A 23,236-nucleotide genomic window follows, 5' to 3' on the forward strand; every position below is an offset into this window, starting at 1 on the left:
AACACACACATTTTAATTTATAGGCACTGGACATCCCTGAGCAACTTGGTAGCATCCTTGTTAAACTCAATGAAGTCCATTGCTTCCCTGTTGCTTCTGCTTTTCCTCTTCATCATAATCTTCTCATTGCTTGGAATGCAGCTGTTTGGAGGCAAATTTAATTTTGATGAAACTCAAACAAAACGGAGCACCTTCGATAATTTTCCACAAGCTCTTTTAACTGTATTCCAGGTAACTTTCTTTCACCCCCTATGAAACGTTGTACCTTTGATAAACAAAAAAATATGTTTAGGTAATCTTGTCTCCTGAAAACAAATCACAAATACTACTTATTCTGTTTACTTTAAGTAACATTCTACTCATTATGTTCAATACTCTGGTAATTTTGCACCATTTGTATCATTTGTTCCATATCTTATTTGATCTATCTATGCTACATAGCTTTCATGTTACTTCATTAAATTAAATCTTCTTCTGTCAAAGACATGACTAGAAATAAAAGCTGGAAGTTATTTATTTTGAATTAGTGTGTGCTTGTAAGCTTATTAATGGTGAAGTTTGTGGTAGATGAGAGTATCTCAAATGTGCAACTACTTCTTAGTAGGATAAATTGAGAAACTTTGTAGAAGTGTAAATCCATGTGACTCATATCACGTCATATCATAAAAAAATTAAACATGAATATCTTTAAAGGGACACTGTTGGTTTACTATATATATTTTTTACAACACTCTTATCTGTGTTACTAGTAAAAGATTGTTAAGAACTAAGGATTTCTTACAATCTAACTTCCTTTTCACTGTTTATGGTGTTTACATTTTGTATTTCCCTCAGCCTGGGTAATGAAATGAGACTAGTATCTGTCATTTTTTATTCTAGTTATTTTCACATTCAGTGTTGTAGGCATTAACATAAGAGAGCAGTGTTTGGTTTGGGTGATTATTTGGCTCTGTGGCACAGTTTCCATTCACTCAAATAGAATAGTAACAGAGAGTAAACCGTGCTAGTCTATACACTATCAAAAGAAAAAGCAGTCAAGTAGCACTTTAAAGACTAGCAAAATAGTTTATTAAGTGAGCTTTCGTGAGACAGACCCACTTCTTCAGACCATAGCCAGACCAGAACAGACTCAATATTTAAGACACAGAGAGCCAAAAACAGGAAGCAAGAAGGACAAATCAGAAAAAGATAATCAAGGTGAGCAAATCAGAGAGCGGAGGGGTGTGGGGGGAAGGTCAAGAATTAGATTGAGCCAAGTATGCAGACGAGCCCCTATAGTGACTCAGAAAGTTCCCATCACGATTTAAACCATGTGTTAATGTGTCGAATTTGAATATAAAAGTCAGCTCGTCCACTTCTCTTTATAAAACAGTGCGATAATTTCTCTTCAGTAACACACATACCTTGAGGTCATTGACAGAATGGCCCATTCCATTAAAATGTTGAGTAAGTGGTTTGTGGATCTGGAGTGTTCTGATGTCTGTTTTGTGCCCGTTGACCCTTTGTCTAAGGGAGTTAGAAGTCTGTCCAATATACAAAGCATCTGGGCATTGTTGGCACATGATGGCATATATGATGTTAGTAGAGGAGCATGAGAAAGTGCCCGTGATTCTGTGAGTAACCTGGTTAGGTCCAGTGATGGTATTTCCAGAGAAGATACATGGACAAAGCTGGCAGCGGGCTTTGTTGCAGGGAAAGGTTCCAGGACTGGTGTTCCTGGGGTATAGACTGTGGCTGTTAGTAAGCATCCTCATGAGGTTGGGAGGTTGTCTGTAGGAGAGAACAGGCATGTCACCCAGAGCCTTCTGGAGTGTAGCATCCTGATTAAGAATAGGTTGTAGGTCTTTAATAATTCATTGCAGTGGTCTGAGTTGGGGGCTGTAGGTGATGACCAGTGGCGTTCTGTTCTTGGCTTTTTTGCGCCGATCTTGGAGTAGCTGGTCTCTGGGTACGTGTCTGGCCCTGTCGATTTGTTTTTTTACTTCTCCTGGTGGGTAATTCAGGTATGAATATTAGCTCTCGTCCCCTATTACCACTCCTCTACTTAAGACACATTGATGACACCTTTATGATTTGGACCCATGGTACAGAGGCTCTAGAAGAATTCCACAGTAACTTTAACAATCTACACCCCACCATCAGCTTATGCCTCGATTACAACATGCAAGAGATACATTTCCTGGACACTACAGTACTAATCAAGGATGGCCTGGTCAGTACCACACTGTACCGAAAACCTACTGATCGCTATACTTATCTACACCCTTCTAGTTTCCATCCTGCACGTGTGACTAGATCCATTGTTTACAGTCAAGCTCTTAGGTACAATCACATTTGCTCTGATCCAACTGACAGAGACCAAAAACTACAAGAACTTTACCAAATATTCATAAACCTGAATTACCCACCAGGAGAAGTAAAAAAACAAATCGACAGGGCCAGACGCGTACCCAGAGACCAGCTATTCCAAGGTTGGCCCAAAAAAGCCAAGAACAGAACACCACTGGCCATCACCTACAGCCCCCAACTCAGACCACTGCAATGAATTATTAAAGACCTACAACCTATTCTTAATCAGGATGCTACACTCCAGAAGGCCCTGGGTGACATGCCTGTTCTCTCCTACAGACAACCTCCCAACCTCATGAGGATCCTTACTAACAGCCACAGTCTATACCCCAGGAACACCAGTCCTGGAACCTTTCCCTGCAACAAAGCCCGCTGCCAGCTTTGTCCACGTATCTTCTCTGGAAATACCATCACTGGACCTAACCAGGTTACTCACAGAATCACGGGCACTTTCTCATGCTCCTCTACTAACATCATATATGCCATCATGTGCCAACAATGCCCAGATGCTTTGTATATTGGACAGACTTCTAACTCCCTTAGACAAAGGGTCAACGGGCACAAAACAGACATCAGAACACTCCAGATCCACAAACCACTTAGTCAACATTTTAATGGAATGGGCCATTCTGTCAATGACCTCAAGGTATGTGTGTTACTGAAGAGAAATTATCGCACTGTTTTATAAAGAGAAGTGGACGAGCTGACTTTTATATTCAAATTCGACACATTAACACATGGTTTAAATCGTGATGGGAACTTTCTGAGTCACTATAGGGGCTCGTCTGCATACTTGGCTCAATCTAATTCTTGATCTTCCCCCCCACCCCTCCGCTCTCTGATTTGCTCACCTTGATTATCTTTTTCTGATTTGTCCTCCTTGCTTACTGCTTTTGGTTCTCTGTGTCTTAAATATTGAGTCTGTTCTGGTCTGGCTATGGTCTGAAGAAGTGGGTCTGTCCCACGAAAGCTCACCTAATAAACTATTTTGCTAGTTTTTAAAGTGCTACTTGACTGCTTTTTGTTTTTCTACTCAAATAGAAGTTTGAGTGGGATGACACTTGACAAGAGAAAGAAAAAGCTGTTTCAAATCAATTTGAAAAGTAGTACATCATAATGAGAAATATTCTTGTTAAGTTTTAAATTTCCTAAAAATAAATTAAAAATGAGAGATGTTTAGCCTGGTGGTGTCCTTTGGAAGACTTAGCTCAGTATTTCCAAACTCAGGTGCTTTACGTCAAGGATGCTACATCCATGTCCAGGCACCTAAATAAATGGCCTGATTTTCCAAGGTGCCAAGCTCCCACAGCTCCCAAGGAAGCTGTTGAATATTCAACATGAATATTCAACAGCTTGAAAAAACATTTTGCTTAGTTGCCCAAACATGGTTTTAGGAGATTGAAATTGTTGCCTTTGTACATGTACAACTTTTCTACGTAGTTACTTGATTATCTGTCTCAGAGGGGTAGCTGTGTTAATCTGTTTCATTAAAAAGGAACAAGAAGTCCTATGGCACTTATAGACTAACAGATTTATTGGAGCATAAGCTTCCATGGGTAAAGATTCACCTGGTCAAATGCATGCATGATTGTATGCTAATCACCATACAGGTACCCCTAAAATTAGATGCACAATCATTTGACGATGCAGGTCTTTGGCCACATAAGTTTATGCTCCAGAGTTCTTTTAGTCAGTGAGGTGCCACAGAACTTCTCATTGTTTTTGTGAATACAGCCTAACATGGCTATCCCCCAATACTTGTCATTAAAAAGGAGTCCTCATTGTTTTTAATTATGTGTGGAGAAAGTCACTGTGATGTGGGCATTTTGGAATAGAACCAGCAGTTCTAAATTTCTCAAAAATATATACAGTGTCCCTATATTCCATGTCATAATAATTAGGGCTGCCACACTACTGTAAAGTCAAGTGCTAAATGCACAGTAGACCAACTATAAACTATCCTCCCCTTCACTAACTCACAAGTTCCTTTAGATTTCATCCTTAGGTATAGGAGCAAAGTTCCAAAAAAGAGTAGAAAGCAGGAAAATAAGTCATTCTTCAATACCATTTGAGCTCCAATTTGCTATAAAATACCTCCATTTAAAACAATATATAATGGTTCTAGTCATCACTTAGGAGCCAGATTGGAACAATTTAATTTGATGATATAACACACTCACTAGCTACGTCTACACGTGAAGCCTACATCGAAGTAGCCTATTTCGATGTGGAGACATTGGAATAACGTCTACACGTCCTCCAGGGCTGGCAACTTCGATGTTCAACATCGACGTTGCGCAGCACCACATTGAAATAGGCGCAGCGAGGGAACGTCCACACGCCAAAGTAGCACACATCGAAATAAGGGTGCCAGGAACAGCTGCAGACAGGGTCACAGGGCGGACTCAACAGCAAGCCGCTCCCTTAAAGGGCCCCTCCCAGACACACTTGCACTAAACAGCACAAGATCCACAGAGCCGACAACTGGTTGCAGACCCTGTGCATGCAGCATGGACCCCCCGCTGCAGCAGCAGCAGGCAGAAGCCCTGGGCTAAGGGCTGCTGCACACGGTGACCATAGATCCCCGCAGGGGCTGGAGAGAGAGCGTCTCTCAACCCCTCAGCTGATGGCCACCATGGAGGACCCCGCAATTTCGATGTTGCAGGACGCGCAACGACTACACGTTCCCTACTTCGACGTTGAACGTCGAAGTAGGGCGCTATTCCCATCCCCTCATGGGGTTAGCGACTTTGACATCTCGCCGCCTAACGTCGATGTTAACATCGAAATAGCGCCCAACATGTTTAGCTGTGACGGGCGCTATTTCGAAGTTAGTGCCGCTACTTCGAAGTAGCGTGCACGTGTCGACACGGCTACTATGGTGTATAGTTTTGGAAAGAGTTTGTGGCCAGCAGTCTTTAAAAGTGGGTGCCTAAAATTAGTCTCCTAAGCCATACTTAGCTTCCTATAAGAGAGTACAGATTTAGATTTTCAAAGGTGCTGAGCATAGCAACTTTAGTAAGAGCTGCTGTATATGCAGCAACAATGAAAATCAGGCCACTTAGCAGCAACAATGAAAATCAGGCCACTTAGCTAAGTGCAAACATAAGAATTTAAGAGCTAAATTTTAGGCAACCTCCTTTTTAGATTTTGGACCATAGATGTTGACATACTATCCGCTATCACAACTGCTTAAGATCAAAAAAAACTGGTAGAGCTAAACCAAGAGGTGCTTATTTATTATTGTGTAACAGCAAGTAGAAATGTTAAAGTGTTGTACAATATTTGATACATTAAATATGAAATGTTTGTATTTCAGGAAACAGTGTTTACTATATGAATATCATTCTGTGCAGTCTGATCAGATTTATAGATCATGATAGTAGATTGCAAGTGTGTTGTGGAGATAGGAAACAGAATTGTCTTTCCATCCTTTAACTGCTGAGTCAGTAACAGGGAATGTATCTATTAGATTCTAACAGGTGAGGACTGGAATGCTGTGATGTATGATGGGATTATGGCATATGGTGGCCCCTCATCATCAGGAATGGTAGTCTGTATATACTTCATTATCCTCTTCATCTGTGGTAACTGTATCCTTTCATTTCTGTGAGTTGATGTTTGCATTCAGTGTAAGCATTTCTGAACAGAGCAGTGACTTTGTGCTTTAAGAGGCCTGAATTGTTATGACACTTAGGACACATACCTGCCCTCTGTGTCGCTGAGTGAATTACACTGAACAGATATACACAATTTCTGTTCTACATTCCTTCTAAATGGAAGATCCTCCTGCTCTTGTTTCCTCTCACTGCTGTCCCCAAACAAATCAAGCCCATGTCAGCTCCTGAGGCATCGCCATCTCAGCTTTCTGACAAGACTCAGCACATTTGTCCCTTCCCCCTAAAGTGGACAGACTACCTCATTCTGTCTGCTTGCCTCCGTTTGGCTGCCACCCCCATTCCGATCCCTCAAAGTGCTCTGATCTCCATGTCAGCAATGTTCTATCGCTCTCTGAGTCCTCCTTGTTAGTTCTGACAATTTCAGAACAAACAACAGTAGATGGAGGTGGATCACATTAGGGAGTACAAATTACGTTGTAGAGCGATTCTAGCAGTACAAATATGGAGCTGTTTGGTGCTAGCTTTACCAGGGTGTTCACTCTCAATGATCTTGATCTTCCAAAAAACTCTACTTTGCCTCCATTCTGGCATCTTTCAGTAGCTACCCAAAACTGTAGTAAACTGTTATACGGTTCTCCTAGACGCAAACTAGTATTGAAAAAGTTAGGATCCAGTAGATATGGCAAAAATAATAGACTCCTTTTACTATATTTTATGTTCCTCCTTTTGATATTCACACTTCATTGACACGGTAACAGAGAGGTAGCCATGTTACTCTGTATTCCAACAAAACAAAACAGCAGTAATGTAGCACTTTAAAGACTAACAAAATGATTTATTAGGTGATGAGCTTTCATGGGGCAGACCCACTTCTTCAGATCTGTAGAATTTCCAGTCCAGACCCAGTTATATAGCACAGAGGTCAAAAAAAAAAAAGACAAACCTCAGTAATACTTATCCTGGATATGGGTCGAAGTACAGAATTTGTCACATGGAGTGTAGCAGACATGGAAAATATTGAAGTGTAAAAATCAACTTTTTGAGGTATCTGATTTAGTATCTAAAAGCATTTCTCAGTAGGTGAAATTTGCCTACACTCATGTAAATTCAATTTCATTTCCTTTCAAAAATTCACTTTATAAATTACTAGTCTTTTGCTGAGCAATCTTCTATCTATTTTTATTGTAACAGAGTCAATGATCTTAAAGCATGACCAGTGTAACTCTGTTGGTTTAAATGGAGTTACAGCAGGCATCAATTTGGCCCACTAAATACAGGTATTATAAGCACAATGACCAGCTTTGTAAAGTTATATACTTAGTTTGGGAGCAATGGTTCGATGTCTCTCACACACTGTCATTTTTTCATACCAATAATGAATAAACCAAGCAGTGTGGTAATGCATAATGTCCTTAAGATTATTTGAATCAGATATCTTGCTAAATGTCTTTTTGGCTATTGCGGTGGATAACTTGGCAGATGCTGAAAGCCTGAATACAGCTCAGAAAGAAGAAGCAGAAGAAAAGGAGAGGAAAAAGAATGCTAGGTAATTTGCTAGTGAGGTTTTATAGGGAAATGCAGTGTTCACTCACTTACAAGTGTGTTGATTCCTTTATATGAATTGCTTGGCAGGGTTTATAAAGTATTAGTTTCAGAGAAAAGGATGGAAGATACCATACATCTCTCCAAAGACCAAATAAATGTGACTTTAATTTAAACTTGGCCAAAGTTTTGTGATGATGGAATGAATTAAGCATGTTGTGATAATCCGTCTGAGGTTTAACTGTTGGAATATATTTCTTGTGCAATTAGAACATGACTGAATCCCTAGCTGTGAATGTGCAATTCTTGTTCAGACCAATCCTGCAAATTTTACATACACAGCAAGCAAATGTTCCATTGAAATCAGAGTTGTCACATGGCAGTCATGAGTTGTGTGCATGAATCCAAGAGCACAATTTATCCCTTAGTATTCCTATTAAGATAATGCATTGTATTTTTAAGAAATTAGTTTCTAGAGTTATATTTGAAAGGATTATCTGTTAAATGAATCTAGTGCACTGGGATGAAATCTGTTTCATTACATTTGTGTGTGAACATGTCATTTTCTCTGTAAATGTCACTTCAAATCAAATACCTATACTTCTGTAGGCATAATTGTTAAATAGAGTGGGTAGAATCAGTTAAAATAATTCTTTCGTCAGTCTTTGCTCTTTACTTAATGGGTTGTTGTTTGTTTTAGTTTTTCTTTCCATGTTTTTTGTGGGTATTTTTGTTTGCTTTTTAGAAAAGAGAGTCTGGAAAATAAAAAAGGTGACAAATCAGAAGGTGACCAAAAGAAGCCCAAGGATAATAAGGTGTTTATTTCTATAAAATATGTTATCTTTTAAAAAGTGCCTGTGTTGTTTATGCTAGTAAGTTCTTTCCAATACAGACGTGAACTCTGTGATTTCTTTTGTACGTCCACTGTAAATTTCTCTTAAGCATTTCCCCCTGCCCCCCACCCCACATAAGGGACAGCAAACTGTCATTGTGAAGGTTTTCATTGTCACAGAACTGGAGAAGGGTCAGGACCCTAGAGTCTTCTGTTTGTATGAGAGCCATGCACTTTCAGACCACCTCAAATGTCCCCACAGCTCCTATGGGCATATAGCTCTTGGCAGAGTGACTGTATCTGTTCTACGTGTTGCCCTACAGCTTTGCTGAGGAGAGGAATTGTAGCATATAGAGTGAATTAATGTAAAGTTTAAGGTAAGCTGTAGCATTAGGTTCCTTGCAGATTTCTGCTGGAAAAATCCTATAGAAGGAAATACAGAATGGTAAACTTCCTGTAGAATTTTTAAACTATTCCATGTAATTTCCGTAGAATACTACTGGTTTTATCCCTTTTAAATTCTGCAGATCTTTTCACCTAAGTGTAGAACCACAAAAATGTATGTGAGGGTTCAAAAACAGATGTTTTAAAAAGATTATAGCTTTCCTGTCTTGCTCACTTCCAAAGAGATCAAGCCATCATATCTCTGTTGATACACTGAAGGCAGGTCTACATTACGTTGGAAGATTGACCCACTCAGGGTCAGTCTTCCGGGGTTTGACTTCATCTGTCTAGTACAGGAGCACAAAATTGACCTATGGGGGTTGCAGTCAACCTCTGTACTCCTCATGGGCTTGTCTATACCACCACCTTCCTTCGAAGAAAGGATGGTAATTAGGGTGTTGGGAGTTTACTAGTGAAGTGCTGTTATGCATATGCAGCACTTCATTAAGCAAATTCCCCCCAGTGGCAACTCCGAAGTTTTAAACATCAAAGTACCGGTACGCGTCTAGCCATGGCTTACCCGTCGGTACTTCGAAGTACCGGCGGGTGCACTGCGGCTAGATCCGTGACAGCACTTCATTAGTAAACTCCCAACACCCTAATTACCATCCTTTCTTCGAAGGAAGGCTGTAGGGTAGACACAGCCCATGAGATGTGAGGAGTAAGGGAAGTGTATGGAAGAAACTCCCGTCAACCTTCCATAGTGTAGGCAGCCAAGTTAGCCAAGTGCAGAGACATTGATTTTAGCTGCCCAATTGCTGAAGCTGGAATTGCCTATCTGCACTCGACTTCTTAGCCTAGTGTAGACGTAGCCTCAGAGTGTGTGTAAGTAACCTGGCTTCTCTGCTATTGGATAGTTTGTTTTATTTTTGGATCATCTACATGCATTGATTAAATGCTGAAGTTTAATTTTTCTTCTGAAGTGTCTCTTTGCCATTGCCATAGGTGACAATTGCCGAATATCAAGAAGGAGAAGATGAGGACAAAGACCCCTATCCACCTTGTGATGTACCAGGTATGCCAGCAAGACTATAAACATGTCTAAGTCAGTACATTGAAATATAAAGGTGGGGTCACATTTACTATTATTATCGTGCCTTGATTCAATTCCTTCAAAGTTAGTGGAGTTGGACACTCTGATGCCAGCAGTTATATTAGCCTATAGATCACAGTGCTATTGCTTTTTCTGCAGCCCATTTAGATAGTACACATAGGCTACGTCTACACGTGAAGCCTACTTTGAAGTAGCTTATTTCGATGTAGCGACATCGAAATAGTCTATTTCGATGAATAACGTCTACACGTCCTCCAGGGCTGGCAACGTCGATGTTGAACTTCGACGTTGCGCAGCACCACATCGAAATAGGCACAGCGAGGGAACGTCTACACGCCAAAGTAGCACACATCGAAATAGGGATGCCAGGCACAGCTGCAGACAGGGTCACAGGGCGGACTAGCGCTTCTGGGGCAACACCTAGCTGCTCCCTTAAAGGGCCCCTCCCAGACACACTCAGCCTGCACAGCACGCGGTCTGAAGAGCCATAGGCACACAGACCTCGGGCGACGCAGGCATGGACCCCCAGCAGCAGCAGCAGCAGCAGCCAGAGGTCCACCCAGCCCTCCTGGCAGGAGCAGGGCTCGCCCTGATCCATGCCATGTGGGAGACAGCTGAGCACCTCCTTGCCACACCGGAGGAGGAGCGGCCCCCAGGGGAGCAGGGCTCAACCCCCAACCCTGCAGCATCCCGACCCTGCCCCCCGCCTCACACACTGCCGCCTGTGGAGCTACCCCACCAGCACCAACTGGTGGGAGCGGCTGGTGCTTGAGGAGTGGGACGACGACTGCTGGCTCAGGAACTTCAGGATGAGCCGGCAGACATTTATGGAGCTGTGCCAGTGGCTCACCCCTGCACTCAGGCACCAGGACACTGCCATGCGGCGTGCCCTCCCTGTGGAGAAACGGGTCGGCGTTGCTGTCTGGAAGCTGGCCACTCCAGACAGCTACCGATCCGTGGGACAGCAGTTTGGCGTCAGCAAGACCACCGTCAGGGCTGTCCTTATGGAGGTAAGAGGACCCACGGGGGCGGGGAGGAGGGCAGGGGGGCCCTGGCAGGGGAGGGGAAGGGAAGGCAGGGCAGGGCAGGGCTGGGCAGGGGAGGGCAGGGCAGGGGAGGGCAGGGCAGGGCAGGGCTGGGCCACGCACACCCTGCTCACCCCTCATTGGTGCTCTCCCATGTGCTTTCCCTGCAGGTCGTGCGTGCCATCAACGCCGTGCTCCTCCACAGGCTCGTGAGGCTGGGGGACCCAGATGCCACCATCGCGGGCTTTGCCACGCTGGGCTTCCCCAATTGCTTCGGGGCTCTGGATGGGACTCACATCCCCATCCGCGCCCCGCAACACAGTGGAGGACGGTACATCAACCACAAGGGCTACCACTCAGTGGTCCTCCAGGCCTTGGTGGACAGCCGGGGCCGTTTCCAGGACGTTTATGTGGGCTGGCCTGGCAGCACCCACGACACCCGGGTTTTCCGGAACTCGGGCCTGTGCCGCCGGCTGGAGGCGGGGACCTACATCCCCCAGTGGGAGATCCCTGTGGGGGACACCACCGTGCCCCTCTGCATCATCGCAGATGCGGCCTACCCCCTCCGGCCCTGGCTCATGCACCTGTACACGGGGCATCTCTCTGCCAGCCAGGAGCGCTTCAACCAGTGCCTGAACCACGCACGCCAGGTGGTGGAGCGCTCATTTGGCCGCCTCAAAGGGCGCTGGAGATGTCTCCTGACCCGCCTGGATGCGGGCCCCAACAACATCCCCCAGATTGTGGGTGCCTGCTGCGCCCTGCACAATTTGGTGGAGAGCAAGGGGGAGGCCTTTTTTCAGGGCTGGGCTGTGGAGGCCGGCAGGGGCGACGTGCAGCCACCCGCTGCCCCCAGTCGCCAGGTGGACCCCAAAGGGACCCGGGTCCGGGAGGCCCTGCGGGCCCACTTCGAGGAGGCCGCGGGGTGAACTCTGCCAGGCCCCCCCACTGCGCCCCCACCCTTCCTCCACAACACTCCCTGCCCCTACGCCCACACCACGGAGCTCCCAACAGCACCCCCCCCCAACTTCTCCTGTACAAATGACAGCACGCACTTGTGGCTAAAATTAAACTGGTTTTTCTTTTAGAACTGTTTTTTTGTAACTATAATTAAAATAAGAACAAACTAAATACAAGACGTCTTTAACAAAAGTAATCTGTACAAATAAAACAATAATAATAAAAAAGTTTGCATATAATAATATGGGTCTGTTGTTCAATAAAAAGAAAACCAGGGATGATAAGGAAGGGGAGAACTATTTACATGGGGGGGATGGGGCAAAGGGGGGCACAAATATCAATGAAACTGTCCATCATAGTCCTTTTCTGGAAAGTAACTATATACAAGGGGGGAGGGCCACGTCCCGGGCCCCACGCCCTAAAGTCTGGCACTGGGGGTGGGCGGCCGGGGCCCCACCTCGGCCGCAGCCCTGTCCGGGGCTGGCTGGGGGCCGGGCGGACCGGAAGATATGTCCGCCGAGTCTCAGCTGGCCCCACGTATCCCTCGGCGGTCCAGCCCTCGGTGGTGGGTGGCGGGGTGACGGCGGACGGGACGGCGACGTGCGGAGCAGCAGGTGGTGCAGCAGGTGGAGCAGGCAGGGCGGGCGCTGCGGCGGCCGGCGCGGCATGGGGGGCCAAGTAGTCCACCAGGCGGTTGAATGTGTCCATGTAGGCCCTCCATGCCTCTTGGCGCCAGGCCAGCGCCCGCTCCTGCAGGTCCAGGCGGCGTTGCTCCACCCGCAGGCGCTGCTCCACGACCTCCAGCTGCCGACGATGGATGGCCAGCAGCTGGGGGTCCGTCGCCGTCGGGTGTTGTTGCGGGGTCCGCCGTCTAGCCCGCCGTGGGGCCGGTCGGTCCTCCGCCGAGGGGCTTGCCTGGAGCGATGGCCCCGGAGGGGTCTCTGGGACCACTGATGCCTCGCCGGTGCTCTCTTCTGGTCCTTCCGTTGGTGCAGCTGCGGAACACAGGAGGAGGGGGGGAAGAAGAATGGAGACAGGCGTTAGTGTGGGCCCCGAGCCGTGGCCCTTGTCCCCCCACCCCTGTGCTGCAGGTTCCCCATCCCCGTCCCCGGGAGATGCTGCTGTGATGGATGGGGTTCAGGGGTCCCCCTGCACTGCACCCCGTCCCCTGGCGGGAGTGACTCTCACTTCACTCCGCAGGGTCTGACAGGAGAGGTTTCTTAGGCCACAGATGCCCAGTTTCTCCCAGGAGTGACAGCACAACAGTCAGAGACAGTCCTTCCAACCCGTCCTGGGGAGAAGACCCCAAGGGGTGCCCCTCTGGGGTGTAGCTTTCCCCCTCCTCAGGCTGGCTGCCTTCCAGCTCTCTCTTCCCCTAGCCTCTGCCTGCGGCCCCCGCCCCAATTCAAAGCCAGCTCGGCTCCTCCCTCCTCTTTGTTCAGGGCAGAGGTGTCACCTGCCAGCTGTAGCCCCAGGATCATCCTTTGCCCCTGGGAGCTATTCAGCTTGTTGCTTGTATCTAGCCTGAGTCTCCCTTTTGCACTCCCCCCACTCCATCACATGCTGCTGCTGCTGCTGCTGCTGCGGGGTGTCCCACCCCCTCCTCTCGGGGGACCCTCGAGGTTCTGCTCCCCCCTGCCCCGGGGATGGGGCATGGCACTGTCGTGCTGCGGGGCGGGCAGGGGCTGATGCACTCCTGTGAGGGACATGGCCCTGCTGTCCTTGGGGCCATGGCCATGTGGGCATGTGGGGGGCCCTGGGCACATATCTGTTACCCCCTTCAACCCCAGGGGTGTACACCAGAGGAGGGTACATACCTGTTGGTCCACTCCCATGGTCTGGAGATCCCCGGGGGGCGGATGCCCGGCTGCTGCTCCGGGAGGGCAGGAGGAGGATCTGCAGCCCGGACTCTGCAGAGGAGGAGCCCCCCTCCTCCTCCTCCTCCTCCTGCCACGATGGCCCGGGGGTGGACTCCGGGGGGGCCCCTGGGGTGCGGGGCTTACCTCCGGGGCGGAATCCAGCTGCAGGGCCTGCTGGGGCTCGTCGGCCGAGGTATCAAGGGTGGCCGGAGGGGAGGAGGTGTGCCGGGGGCCCAGGATGTCCCTGAGCTCCCTGTAAAAGGGGCAAGTGACGGGGGCGGCCCCAGATCGGCCGGCCACATCCCAGGCCCAGGCGTAACCCTGCCGCAGCTCCTTAACCTTAGTCCTGACGTGGTCAGGAGTGCGGGCAGGGTGACCCTGGGTGGCCAGGCGCTCGGCCAGCCGAGCGAATGCATCCGCGTTCCGCCTCTTGCTCCCCATTACCTGGAGCACCTCCTCCTCGCTCCAGAGCCCCAGCAGGTCCCGCAGCTCGGCCTCCGTCCAGGAGGGGCCCCGCTGCTGCTTCCCGGCCTGGCTGCTCTGGCTCCCCTTGGGGGGGTCCTCTGGGGGCGCTGGGGGGGCTGCTGGGCAGCCATGGCAGATGCTGGCCCTCTTCTGGGTGGCTGAGGGACGTGCAGGCTGGCTGCGTGTCTGGGCTGCCGCCTGCACGTTCCCTCAGCTTCCTGCACAGGAAGGGAGGGGGAGGGGACCTTTAAGGGGCCACTCCACGCGGCCACCATTGAGCTGAGGGGCTGGAGAGAGCGTCTCTCAACCCCTCAGCTGATGGCCACCATGGAGGACCCCGCAATTTCGATGTTGCGGGACACGCAACGACTACACGGTCCCTACTTCGACGTTGAACGTCGAAGTAGGGCGCTATTCCCATCCCCTCATGGGGTTAGCGGCTTCGACGTCTCGCCGCCTAATGTTGATGTTAACTTCAAAATAGCGCCCGACACACATAGCCGTGACGGGCGCTATTTTGAAGTTAGTGCCGCTACTTCGAAGTAGCGTGCACGTGTAGACACAGCTATAGTCTGTATCTACACTAGACTCTTACTTCAAAGTTAACTTTGAAGTAAGGAGCTGCTTGGAAATAGCCTGCAGACCGTCTACATACGCTTTCCCTTACTTCGAAGTTTACATGTACCTTGTGACGTACTAGGTATGCCAGCAACACTATAAACATGTCTAAGTCAGTACATTGCCATGGCACACCCTTTACTTCAAAATAGTGAGTGCAGAACGTCTACATACAAACCGTACTTCAAAGTTAAACTACTCCATACACTACTTCAAAGTTTAACTTTGAAGTAGGGTGTGTGTAGATGTTCTGCATTCACTAATTCAAAGTAAGAGGACCGCCATGGTGGTAGCTCCCCCGGAGAACAGAGACACTCTGGCCAGCCCAGGCATGGCTCTATGGTCCCTGCCAGCCACCTGACAGGAACCAGATCCCCAGCAATGCCAGGCAGGAAGCTGAGAGCATGCCACGAGCAGGGGCAGCACGAGATCCCAGTCGGACTGCCCCTGCTCAATGCCCCAGCCAGTGTCCACACGCCCCCCGGGCACCATGGCAGCACAGCAAGACCCCTTTGGCCCCCCAGAGGTCCCAGATGATGAGCTCAAGGGCTCCCAGGCAAGGGGCATGCTAGGAGAGGACCCTCTTGGACCAAGGGGGAGCTGAAGGACCTCCTCACTCTATGGGGAAAGGAGGAGGTCCTTCTGCAAACCATCGCCCAGCAGCAAAATGCTGAGGCCTACAAGAGGCTGGCCGGTGGCCTCGCTGCCGAACGCCATCCCAGCCGCTCCAGAAGCAGTTTCCAGATAAAAGTAAAGGAACTGAGGCAGGTCTAGTGCAGAGCCCGTGAGGCTGCAAGCCGGTCAGGGGGCATAGTCTGCTCAGTGCCCACGCTGCAGGGAGCTGCACAGGCTCCTGGGGCTGAGGGAGGTGTCCATCCTGGAGCACCTACCTCCCTGTGGGCCTGGGCCCACCCCAGCCTCACAAGGGGCCCCAGACCTGGGGTGGTAGAGCAGCCACGGCTGCCACAGCTCCCAGCCCTCCGTACTGGTGGGCAACTGAGACTTCTCCTAGCCTGCCTCCTCCAGGTTCAGTTCCCCATCCCAGCCCCGCTCCAAGTTTGGTCCACCAGCCCAGCCCCCACCTCCCCTCCATAGAGTTTTACCCCCCTGCAGTGTACATAGTTCAACACGTTCTGTTTGGTTTTGCCAAAAACATTTATTTCCCAACAGTAAAGTATAATGTTCTCAACCTAACCTCGAGTATGTGGTGCATGGTAGGGGAGTGGTGGGGCAGGGAGGAGGGCATGTGTTTTTTAGGGTAGCATGAGGGATGGGGGAGCAGGGGCCTGTGGTATAGAGTGTGGCTGGGAGGGTCCGGGCAGGCCCTCGGCAAAGGCCTCACACAAGGCCTCCTGGAGCATGACCCCATCCTTCTGGGCCTGGCAGCACGCGACAGCAGGCGACTGCTCAAACCCAGCCCCTGGGTCTGTGGCCCAGCCCTGGATGAAGGGCTCCTGTCTGCCCTCCACAAGATTGTGGAGGGCACAGCAGACGGTGACTGTGGCAGGGACATTTGGGAGGCTGATGTCCAGACTCACAAGGAGGCTTCAAAACCTCCCCTTTAGCCTCCCAAACACCTGCTCGATGGTGCCCCTGGTGTGGTTCAGGTAGCCGTTGAATGTGTCAGGGTTGTACGTCTGGTATAGGGACACATGAGTCACCGTTACAGCAGGTACACAGCATCGGCCACGATGCGGGGGGGTATTGTAATGTCATTGAGCGGGACCTCCTGTGGGGGGACAAAAGTGCCCTCCTGCATCTGGCATCCGAGCCACGAATTCCGGAACACACAGGGGTCATGGGCCCTGCCTGACCACCCCATGCACACGTCCAGGAAGCTGCCCCTCACATCCACCAGGGCCTGGATTACCACTGAGCAGTACCCCTCCTATTAACATAGGCACCCCTGCTGTGGTCTGGGGCCTGGATTGGCATGTGTGTACCATCCAGTGCTCCAAAACAATTCAGGAACCCCAGCTCCAAGAACCCAGCAAGGGTGACATCCACGTCTCTGAGGGTGACAATGCATCACAGGAGCACTGTGTTGATGGCTCAGACAACCTGCAGGGGTGGAAGGAAGACATGTCCACGAATGCCAGACCGGGTGGCTCCCCTTCCCTTTCCCACATCCCCATCAGGGTTCCTCTTCCCATCTCCCTAGCAGGGCCCCCCTTCCCCTTGCCCAGTAACCGCCTCCCCAGGGTGGGTCTGGGCTGTGGGCCAGGCTTACCTTTATCAGTACTGCTTCAACGGTGGCCTTGGCAACTCCAAATTGGTGGTCCACCTATCGGTGGCTGTCTGGAGTGGCCAACCTCCACAGCGCAGTGGCCACCCTCTTCTCCACTGGAAGTGCTGGCCGCATCCGGGTGTCCCAGTGCTGGAGGGCTGGGGCAAGCCAGTGGCAGAGGTCCTCAAACGTCTGCTGAGTCATTCTGAAGTTCTTCAGCCACTGCTCATTGTCCCAGTCCCCCAGCACCAGCTGATTCCACCACTCAGTGCTGATGGCGAAGGCCCATTGGCGCTGGATCTGAGGGCCCGAGGGAGGGGTACAGGGTCCTGGCCAGGGCCTGGAGTATGGGGCCCATGCAAACAACCTGGCTGTGGTGCTCGAAGAGCACGGCGAGCAGCATGGCCAGCAGGCTGGCCACAGTGGTGAGGAGATCCTCCTCGGGGAGTGTCTGGCTGGGCATGTTCTCTTGCTCTTCTCCCCAGCACGCAGTCTGCCCTGCTGTGTGCAGCCTGGCAGCCTTGAGCACATGCAGGGTGGGGGTGTTGGGAGGGGCCCTTTAAGGGGGCAGCTGGCTGAGAGCCGGAAGGGCTTGTCGGCCATGTGACTCCTGCCTGCATCATATCCTGGCCCCTTACTTTGAAGTAGGGGCTGTTGCTGTGTAGATGCTTCACTTCAAAGTAGAAGTACCCTCCTTCGAAGTAAGGGAGGGCTGATTTTTGTGTGTAGATGCTCTACTTTGAACTTGCTTACTTTGAAATTATTTTGTAATGTTGACATAGCCATAAAGAAATATAAGCAGAATTGTTGGTCTGATGAGTAATCTAATAATAGTTCCCAGAATCTGGGGCAGAATCTGGAGCTTCCTTGAAATGGGTAGATGGCAAGGAATGTTCCCAAGACAATGCTGTCCAGGCCCTGTCATCTCATGAGCTTGTGATGGCTTTCCGTGAACACACGTTTCGGTCAAAATTCAGGTGTCTTCTATCTCATCAGCTATAGAGCTGTTACATGCGTCCTACTACCTCCCACCTAGTCTTGGAACACTTGATCTAGGCACATTGGCAGATGAGGACAGACACAGGGGTGATAAGAAAGTAGCAGGCTGCAATTTCATTAAACTTAACACCGGGGAGGGGCACTACCCCCTTGTTGTGCATACTCACACCTGCCAGGTATTTTAAATGGTTCTAATACAGAGGTTGGAGAGGTCCTACCATATAGCCCATATGTTGGGATAGATTCTGCTCAGTTACCCACAGGATTCAGCTTGCTCTTCTGAATCACTATGCACACACTCCGGGAAGGGGATAGATGATATTGAAATGGGGGAGTGTCACTTGTGAAGTCCACAATGTGTCCTCCTATCCCTGAATGCAAGGCCCATCGGCAAAATCCCAGGTCTTTTACTTCTGGGAACTGTCCTTTTCACCAAGGCTACCGGTCTACCGGTTGCAACTATGTAATATCCCTACTAAGTACTACCACTTCTGACTGAATTCTGTTTGTATTAAATCTGTCTGTGCTACTGTGCGGTGAGGAAGGTGAAACAACCCACTAGGCCTCTCCTAGTTTGGTCTCAATGGGAAAAAATATTTCTTCCTGACCCCCAAAATAGGTCTGTGGTCAGACTGGCAGCATCTGCAAACACAGTCACAAAACTGCATCTACAGGAAGTGGGGAATGGTCTGCTGAAATAGAGCTCCACGTGGCCCAGAGTAGGGTTTAAACTGGCGAAAGGAGAGAACAATGGACCAATCAGCTCCTCACCTCTCCCTGCTGGTCAATGAGTGCATAGAGATCTGGAGGGGAAAGGTTCACTTCCAGCATGCACTGACCTTTCCTTTTCTAATGGGGCTGTCCCAACCACTGCCCATAAGAATTTTGTACCCACTGAGGCAGGTGAATAGAATTAACATCCACCATTGTGGAAAGCCCTTTTATTTGAACTTTATACAAAGGAAGGGGACAGCTTATGGGATGGGTGGAGGAAAAGCCACCAGCTATCATGAAATTAACCCAAGGCAACTACCACTCTTCCATCTAAGATGTGGTAAGGACTTTGAATCACCGAACTGATTTTCAGTAGGAATTAGACACTAAATTGCTGTGAAAAGCTCCCTAAATAGTTCCCTTGGTTTCAAAATTGGTTAATTAAAGATATCTCCCTGACCCACATGAGAATGCTCATGTATTAATTAACAGATTTTAATGCCATCTATTAAATATATATTTTAATACAAACAATAATTTTATATCTTTATGAAGAAAATTTTAATCTTTTTTATTTTGTAGTAAAAAAGTGTTTAATTTAAAGTAGGTGAAGATGTGGAAGATGAGGAAGATGAACCAGAGTTACCAGCTGGACCACGTCCCAGAAGAATATCTGAACTAAATATGAAAGAGAAGATAACACCGATTCCTGAAGGGAGTGCCTTCTTCATTTTCAGCAACACCAACCCGTAAATATTACTTTTATAAATACCACTTTTCTACCGTGGGGCTTCCTGACTTGTGAGTTAATTCTGCCCTCATTGAATTCCAGGGGAGAATTCTCATTGACTTCAGGGGGAGCAAGATTGGACCTTAAATAATTCATTAAATAAATTAATTGGGTTAGTATGGTGATATTTTCCAAAATTGAGCATTCAAAATAATAAAAACAATAAAAATAAAAACAGTAAAGATTGAATGCTTTGGGAAATTGGAATTGGGGTATGGAGCATTTAGGCAGTATGAAGAAAGGTGTTTTGTTAGTCAATTGAAACTGACCAACTACTGTTCAATGGTGCGATTGACTCAAGCAGAGTCACCGTCAACACAGTTGGCAACCCTCACTGGCAATCTCAGCATAGAAGTGAGACTGACTTGTGTTGGGGACAGAGCTACCATCTCATCACTAGAGGTCCTTACAGGTCTGTTTAAGAAACATTTGTAGAGCAGTGTATATGTTAGACAATTTGTTCTCCTGCAGTTCCTGTCATGCTGATTCAGTTAATAAATTACTTCAGTCTCCAGAACTATTGTTAAAACAAAAAGCAGTCAAGTAGCACTTTAAAGACTAGCAAAATGGTTTATTAGGTGAGCTTTCGTGGGACAGACCCACTTCTTCAGACCATAGCCACACCAGAACAGACTCAATATTTAAGGCACAGAGAACCAAAAACAGTAAGCAAGGAGGACAAATCAGAAAAAGATAATCAAGGTGAGCAAATCAGAGAGTGGAGGGGTGGGGGAGAGGTCAAGAATTAGACTGAGCCAAGTATGCAGACAAACCCCTATGGTGACTCAGAAAGTTCCCATCACGATTTAAACGATTAACACGATTCCCATTAACACATGGTTTAAATCGTGATGGGAACTTTCTGAGTCACTATAGGGGCTTGTCTGCATACTTGGCTCAGTCTAATTCTTGACCTCCCCCCCACCCTTCCACTCTCTGATTTGCTCACCTTGATTATCTTTTTCTGATTTGTCCTCCTTGCTTACTGTTTTTGGTTCTCTGTGCCTTAAATATTGAGTCTGTTCTGGTGTGGCTATGGTCTGAAGAAGTGGGTCTGTCCCACAAAAGCTCACCTAATAAACCATTTTGCTAGTCTTTAAAGTGCTACTTGACTGCTCTTTGTTTTGATAGTGTATAGACTAGCACGGCTTACTCTCAGAACTATTGTTGTGGACCATCCCACGAAAACATTGACTAAAATATAGATATTTAAACTAAAAAGTTTAAAACTGATAGCTAGAGATAGGGATAGAGATAGATAGACATCCATGTTTAATTTAATACATGTAAACTCTTTCGCTATTGAGGCCAGATTTCCTGAGTTGCCGAACACCCCTGACCTTGTTGATGTCATAGCCCCAAAGTCATAGTGTTACAGTCTGCACACACACCAAAAATCCTCTTGACTCTGAGGGGAATTTTGCTTGTAAAGGGCTTGTAGGACTGGTTTGTGGTTTTTCCTCCTCTAAGTGAAGTAAGTATCATGGCAGGTAATTAGCATTAACAAATCATACAGAAATCCTCCATTTACTAACTGGAGAATAGACACCTTAAAAACCACTGACTCCTTGTGAAAAGCTCGCAAAACTATTTCATTCAGAGGATTCTGCTTTCCCCCAGTATAAATCTAAAGTAACTTTTGTGAAGTTTTATGCTGGTCTGAGACAAGAATTGGAACTTCTGTTTTGAATAGATTACTGAAATATTTAAATGAGATACAGAGCCCATTCCAACTTCCACAAAGTCAATTTAAGGATGCATGTGTTGGCTTGAATGAGAGTTGTCTCAGACTCCTTGAGCCTGAAATTAAGACTTTACTCCTGAAAAGGAATATCTGCTAGCATGGGGCCCTTTTCATGCACACAGTAGAGCCCAATGCTGAAATTTTAAAAGAAACCTAGGGGAATTAGGAATCAAAATGGGAGCTGGGAACCTAATTCCCAGCCTCAAAGTTTATGGCCCAGATTCTGAAATCCTTTACTAAAATTTAAATCAGATTAGTTACTCTGGATTTACCTGTGTTTATCTGAAAGCCACATCTAGTGCTCCTTTTGGAATTGTTACCAAAATTCTTGGCAGAGAAGCTTAGAGTAGTTGCTCTAGGTGACCCCTCCCAGTTGTGAATTATTTACATTCATAGGCTGTATCTACGGTAGCAGGTTCTTTCTGAAAATCCAGCCCTTTTTTGAGAGAACATGCAGAGCATCTACACAGAAAATGCACTCTTTTGATCTGAAATCGAAAGCAAACAGTTCATCTTTGAGAAGCCCTTTTCTGCTCCCAGATCAGGAACAGCATCTTCTTTCAAAAGCTTCTTTCAGTAAAAAATGCATGTAAATGCTCTGCAGGCCCTTTTTTCGAAAAAGCAGTCCTCATGGTGCCAGATTTTTCAATCGCTGGCCCATTCTTTCGAAAGAGTGGGGGCTCTGTGGATGTTCTCTATAGAAACAGTGGATCGATCTTTAAATCTGCTTTTTCTGTGTGTGGATGAACTCTTTCAAAAGAAGTTTTTTCAGAAGAGATCTTCTGGAAAAACTTCCTTTGAAAGATTGCTGAAGTGTAAATGTAGCCATTGTGTATTTTTCTGTTGTTTTTTTTTTTTTCAGAATTCGAGTGGGATGCCACAGACTCATCAACCACCACATTTTTACCAACCTCATCCTTGTCTTCATCATGCTCAGTAGTGTTTCCCTGGCAGCTGAAGATCCAATTCGCAGTCACTCTTTTCGAAATAACGTAAGCAGAAAAATATGCGGATGGGTATAATTCAGTTTTAACGTACCGTACCCTCCTTCAGGCTAATAAGTGATCATTATGCTTAGAATATGCTTATTTTTATAGCGTAGATCTGTATGACAAGACATTTGAACTACAGGTAAAACCTCTCTGGTTCAGCACTCTCTGGTATGGCAACATCCATGGTCTAGCATGATTTTAGTTAGACAGATACCATCTACCTTGGGTGTGTCCATTTTCCATGATCCCATAAAATTTTTAGTCACCAGTCCTGGCTCTCAGTGTTGGGAAATGTTGGGAATGCAGCTAGACAATATTAACCTTCTGGACTAGAGAGGTTCAACCTGTATCCTACATGTACTTCATTTGTTTGCTCTTTACATGTAGTATCATGTTATATACAGTTTTACAAGGAATATAATTCTGTTTATACTGATTGTACTAACTAGTGTTGATCTCTTTGAAAAGTAATGCATGTAGCAGAGAGAGCATATTTTAATTTCAAATTACTTTTACTTTTTATCTGCATTGCTGTTATGGACCTGATCTTTTTTCATACAAATAGTCATATATATTTCAGTTACACAAATACTGGTGGTAGGATCTGGCCACAACTACATAAAAAAGTTAAATGAACAATTTAATTTTCAAAATCTGTGACATGAAAAGAAGAACATTTTAATTAATTTTAAGTAATGTTATTTGAATCTGATTTTGAATATATTTTCTGGTTATAAATGTAAATTATATACTGTGACAACAAAATAAAAATGTACTACATAGACTTGGATGATTTAGGAGAGCCACATTCTAGATATATTGGTATGCAATTCATCTATGAATAGAAACTGCTCCAGTTCTCGCACTTGCTCCTTTCGTATATGCAATTGTTGTGATGAGACCAAAGCACATAAGCAGCCTTATCAATTTTATGCATTCATGCATTAACTAAGCAATACTGTTCAACAGTTGCAATCTAATTTTTAATTGTCAGCTTGAGAATTT

At 47.1% G+C, this 23,236-nt stretch overlaps 1 protein-coding gene across 1 annotated transcript in view; it reads left to right on the top strand.

Annotated features, from left to right (window-relative positions):
* CACNA1D (calcium voltage-gated channel subunit alpha1 D) overlaps nucleotides 1-23,236 on the top strand; it is a 354,295-nt gene that overhangs the window by 222,691 nt on the left and 108,368 nt on the right. The window contains exons 14-20 of the mRNA XM_075006076.1: nucleotides 24-231; nucleotides 5,822-5,942; nucleotides 7,401-7,515; nucleotides 8,257-8,326; nucleotides 9,733-9,802; nucleotides 19,310-19,454; nucleotides 22,102-22,231. Coding sequence (XP_074862177.1) covers nucleotides 24-231; nucleotides 5,822-5,942; nucleotides 7,401-7,515; nucleotides 8,257-8,326; nucleotides 9,733-9,802; nucleotides 19,310-19,454; nucleotides 22,102-22,231 — 859 coding nt within the window. The remainder of the gene's footprint in view (nucleotides 1-23; nucleotides 232-5,821; nucleotides 5,943-7,400; nucleotides 7,516-8,256; nucleotides 8,327-9,732; nucleotides 9,803-19,309; nucleotides 19,455-22,101; nucleotides 22,232-23,236) is intronic.

Source organism: Carettochelys insculpta, chromosome 11 (genome assembly GCF_033958435.1).
Source record: "Carettochelys insculpta isolate YL-2023 chromosome 11, ASM3395843v1, whole genome shotgun sequence".
NCBI classification, from domain to species: Eukaryota; Metazoa; Chordata; order Testudines; family Carettochelyidae; genus Carettochelys; species Carettochelys insculpta.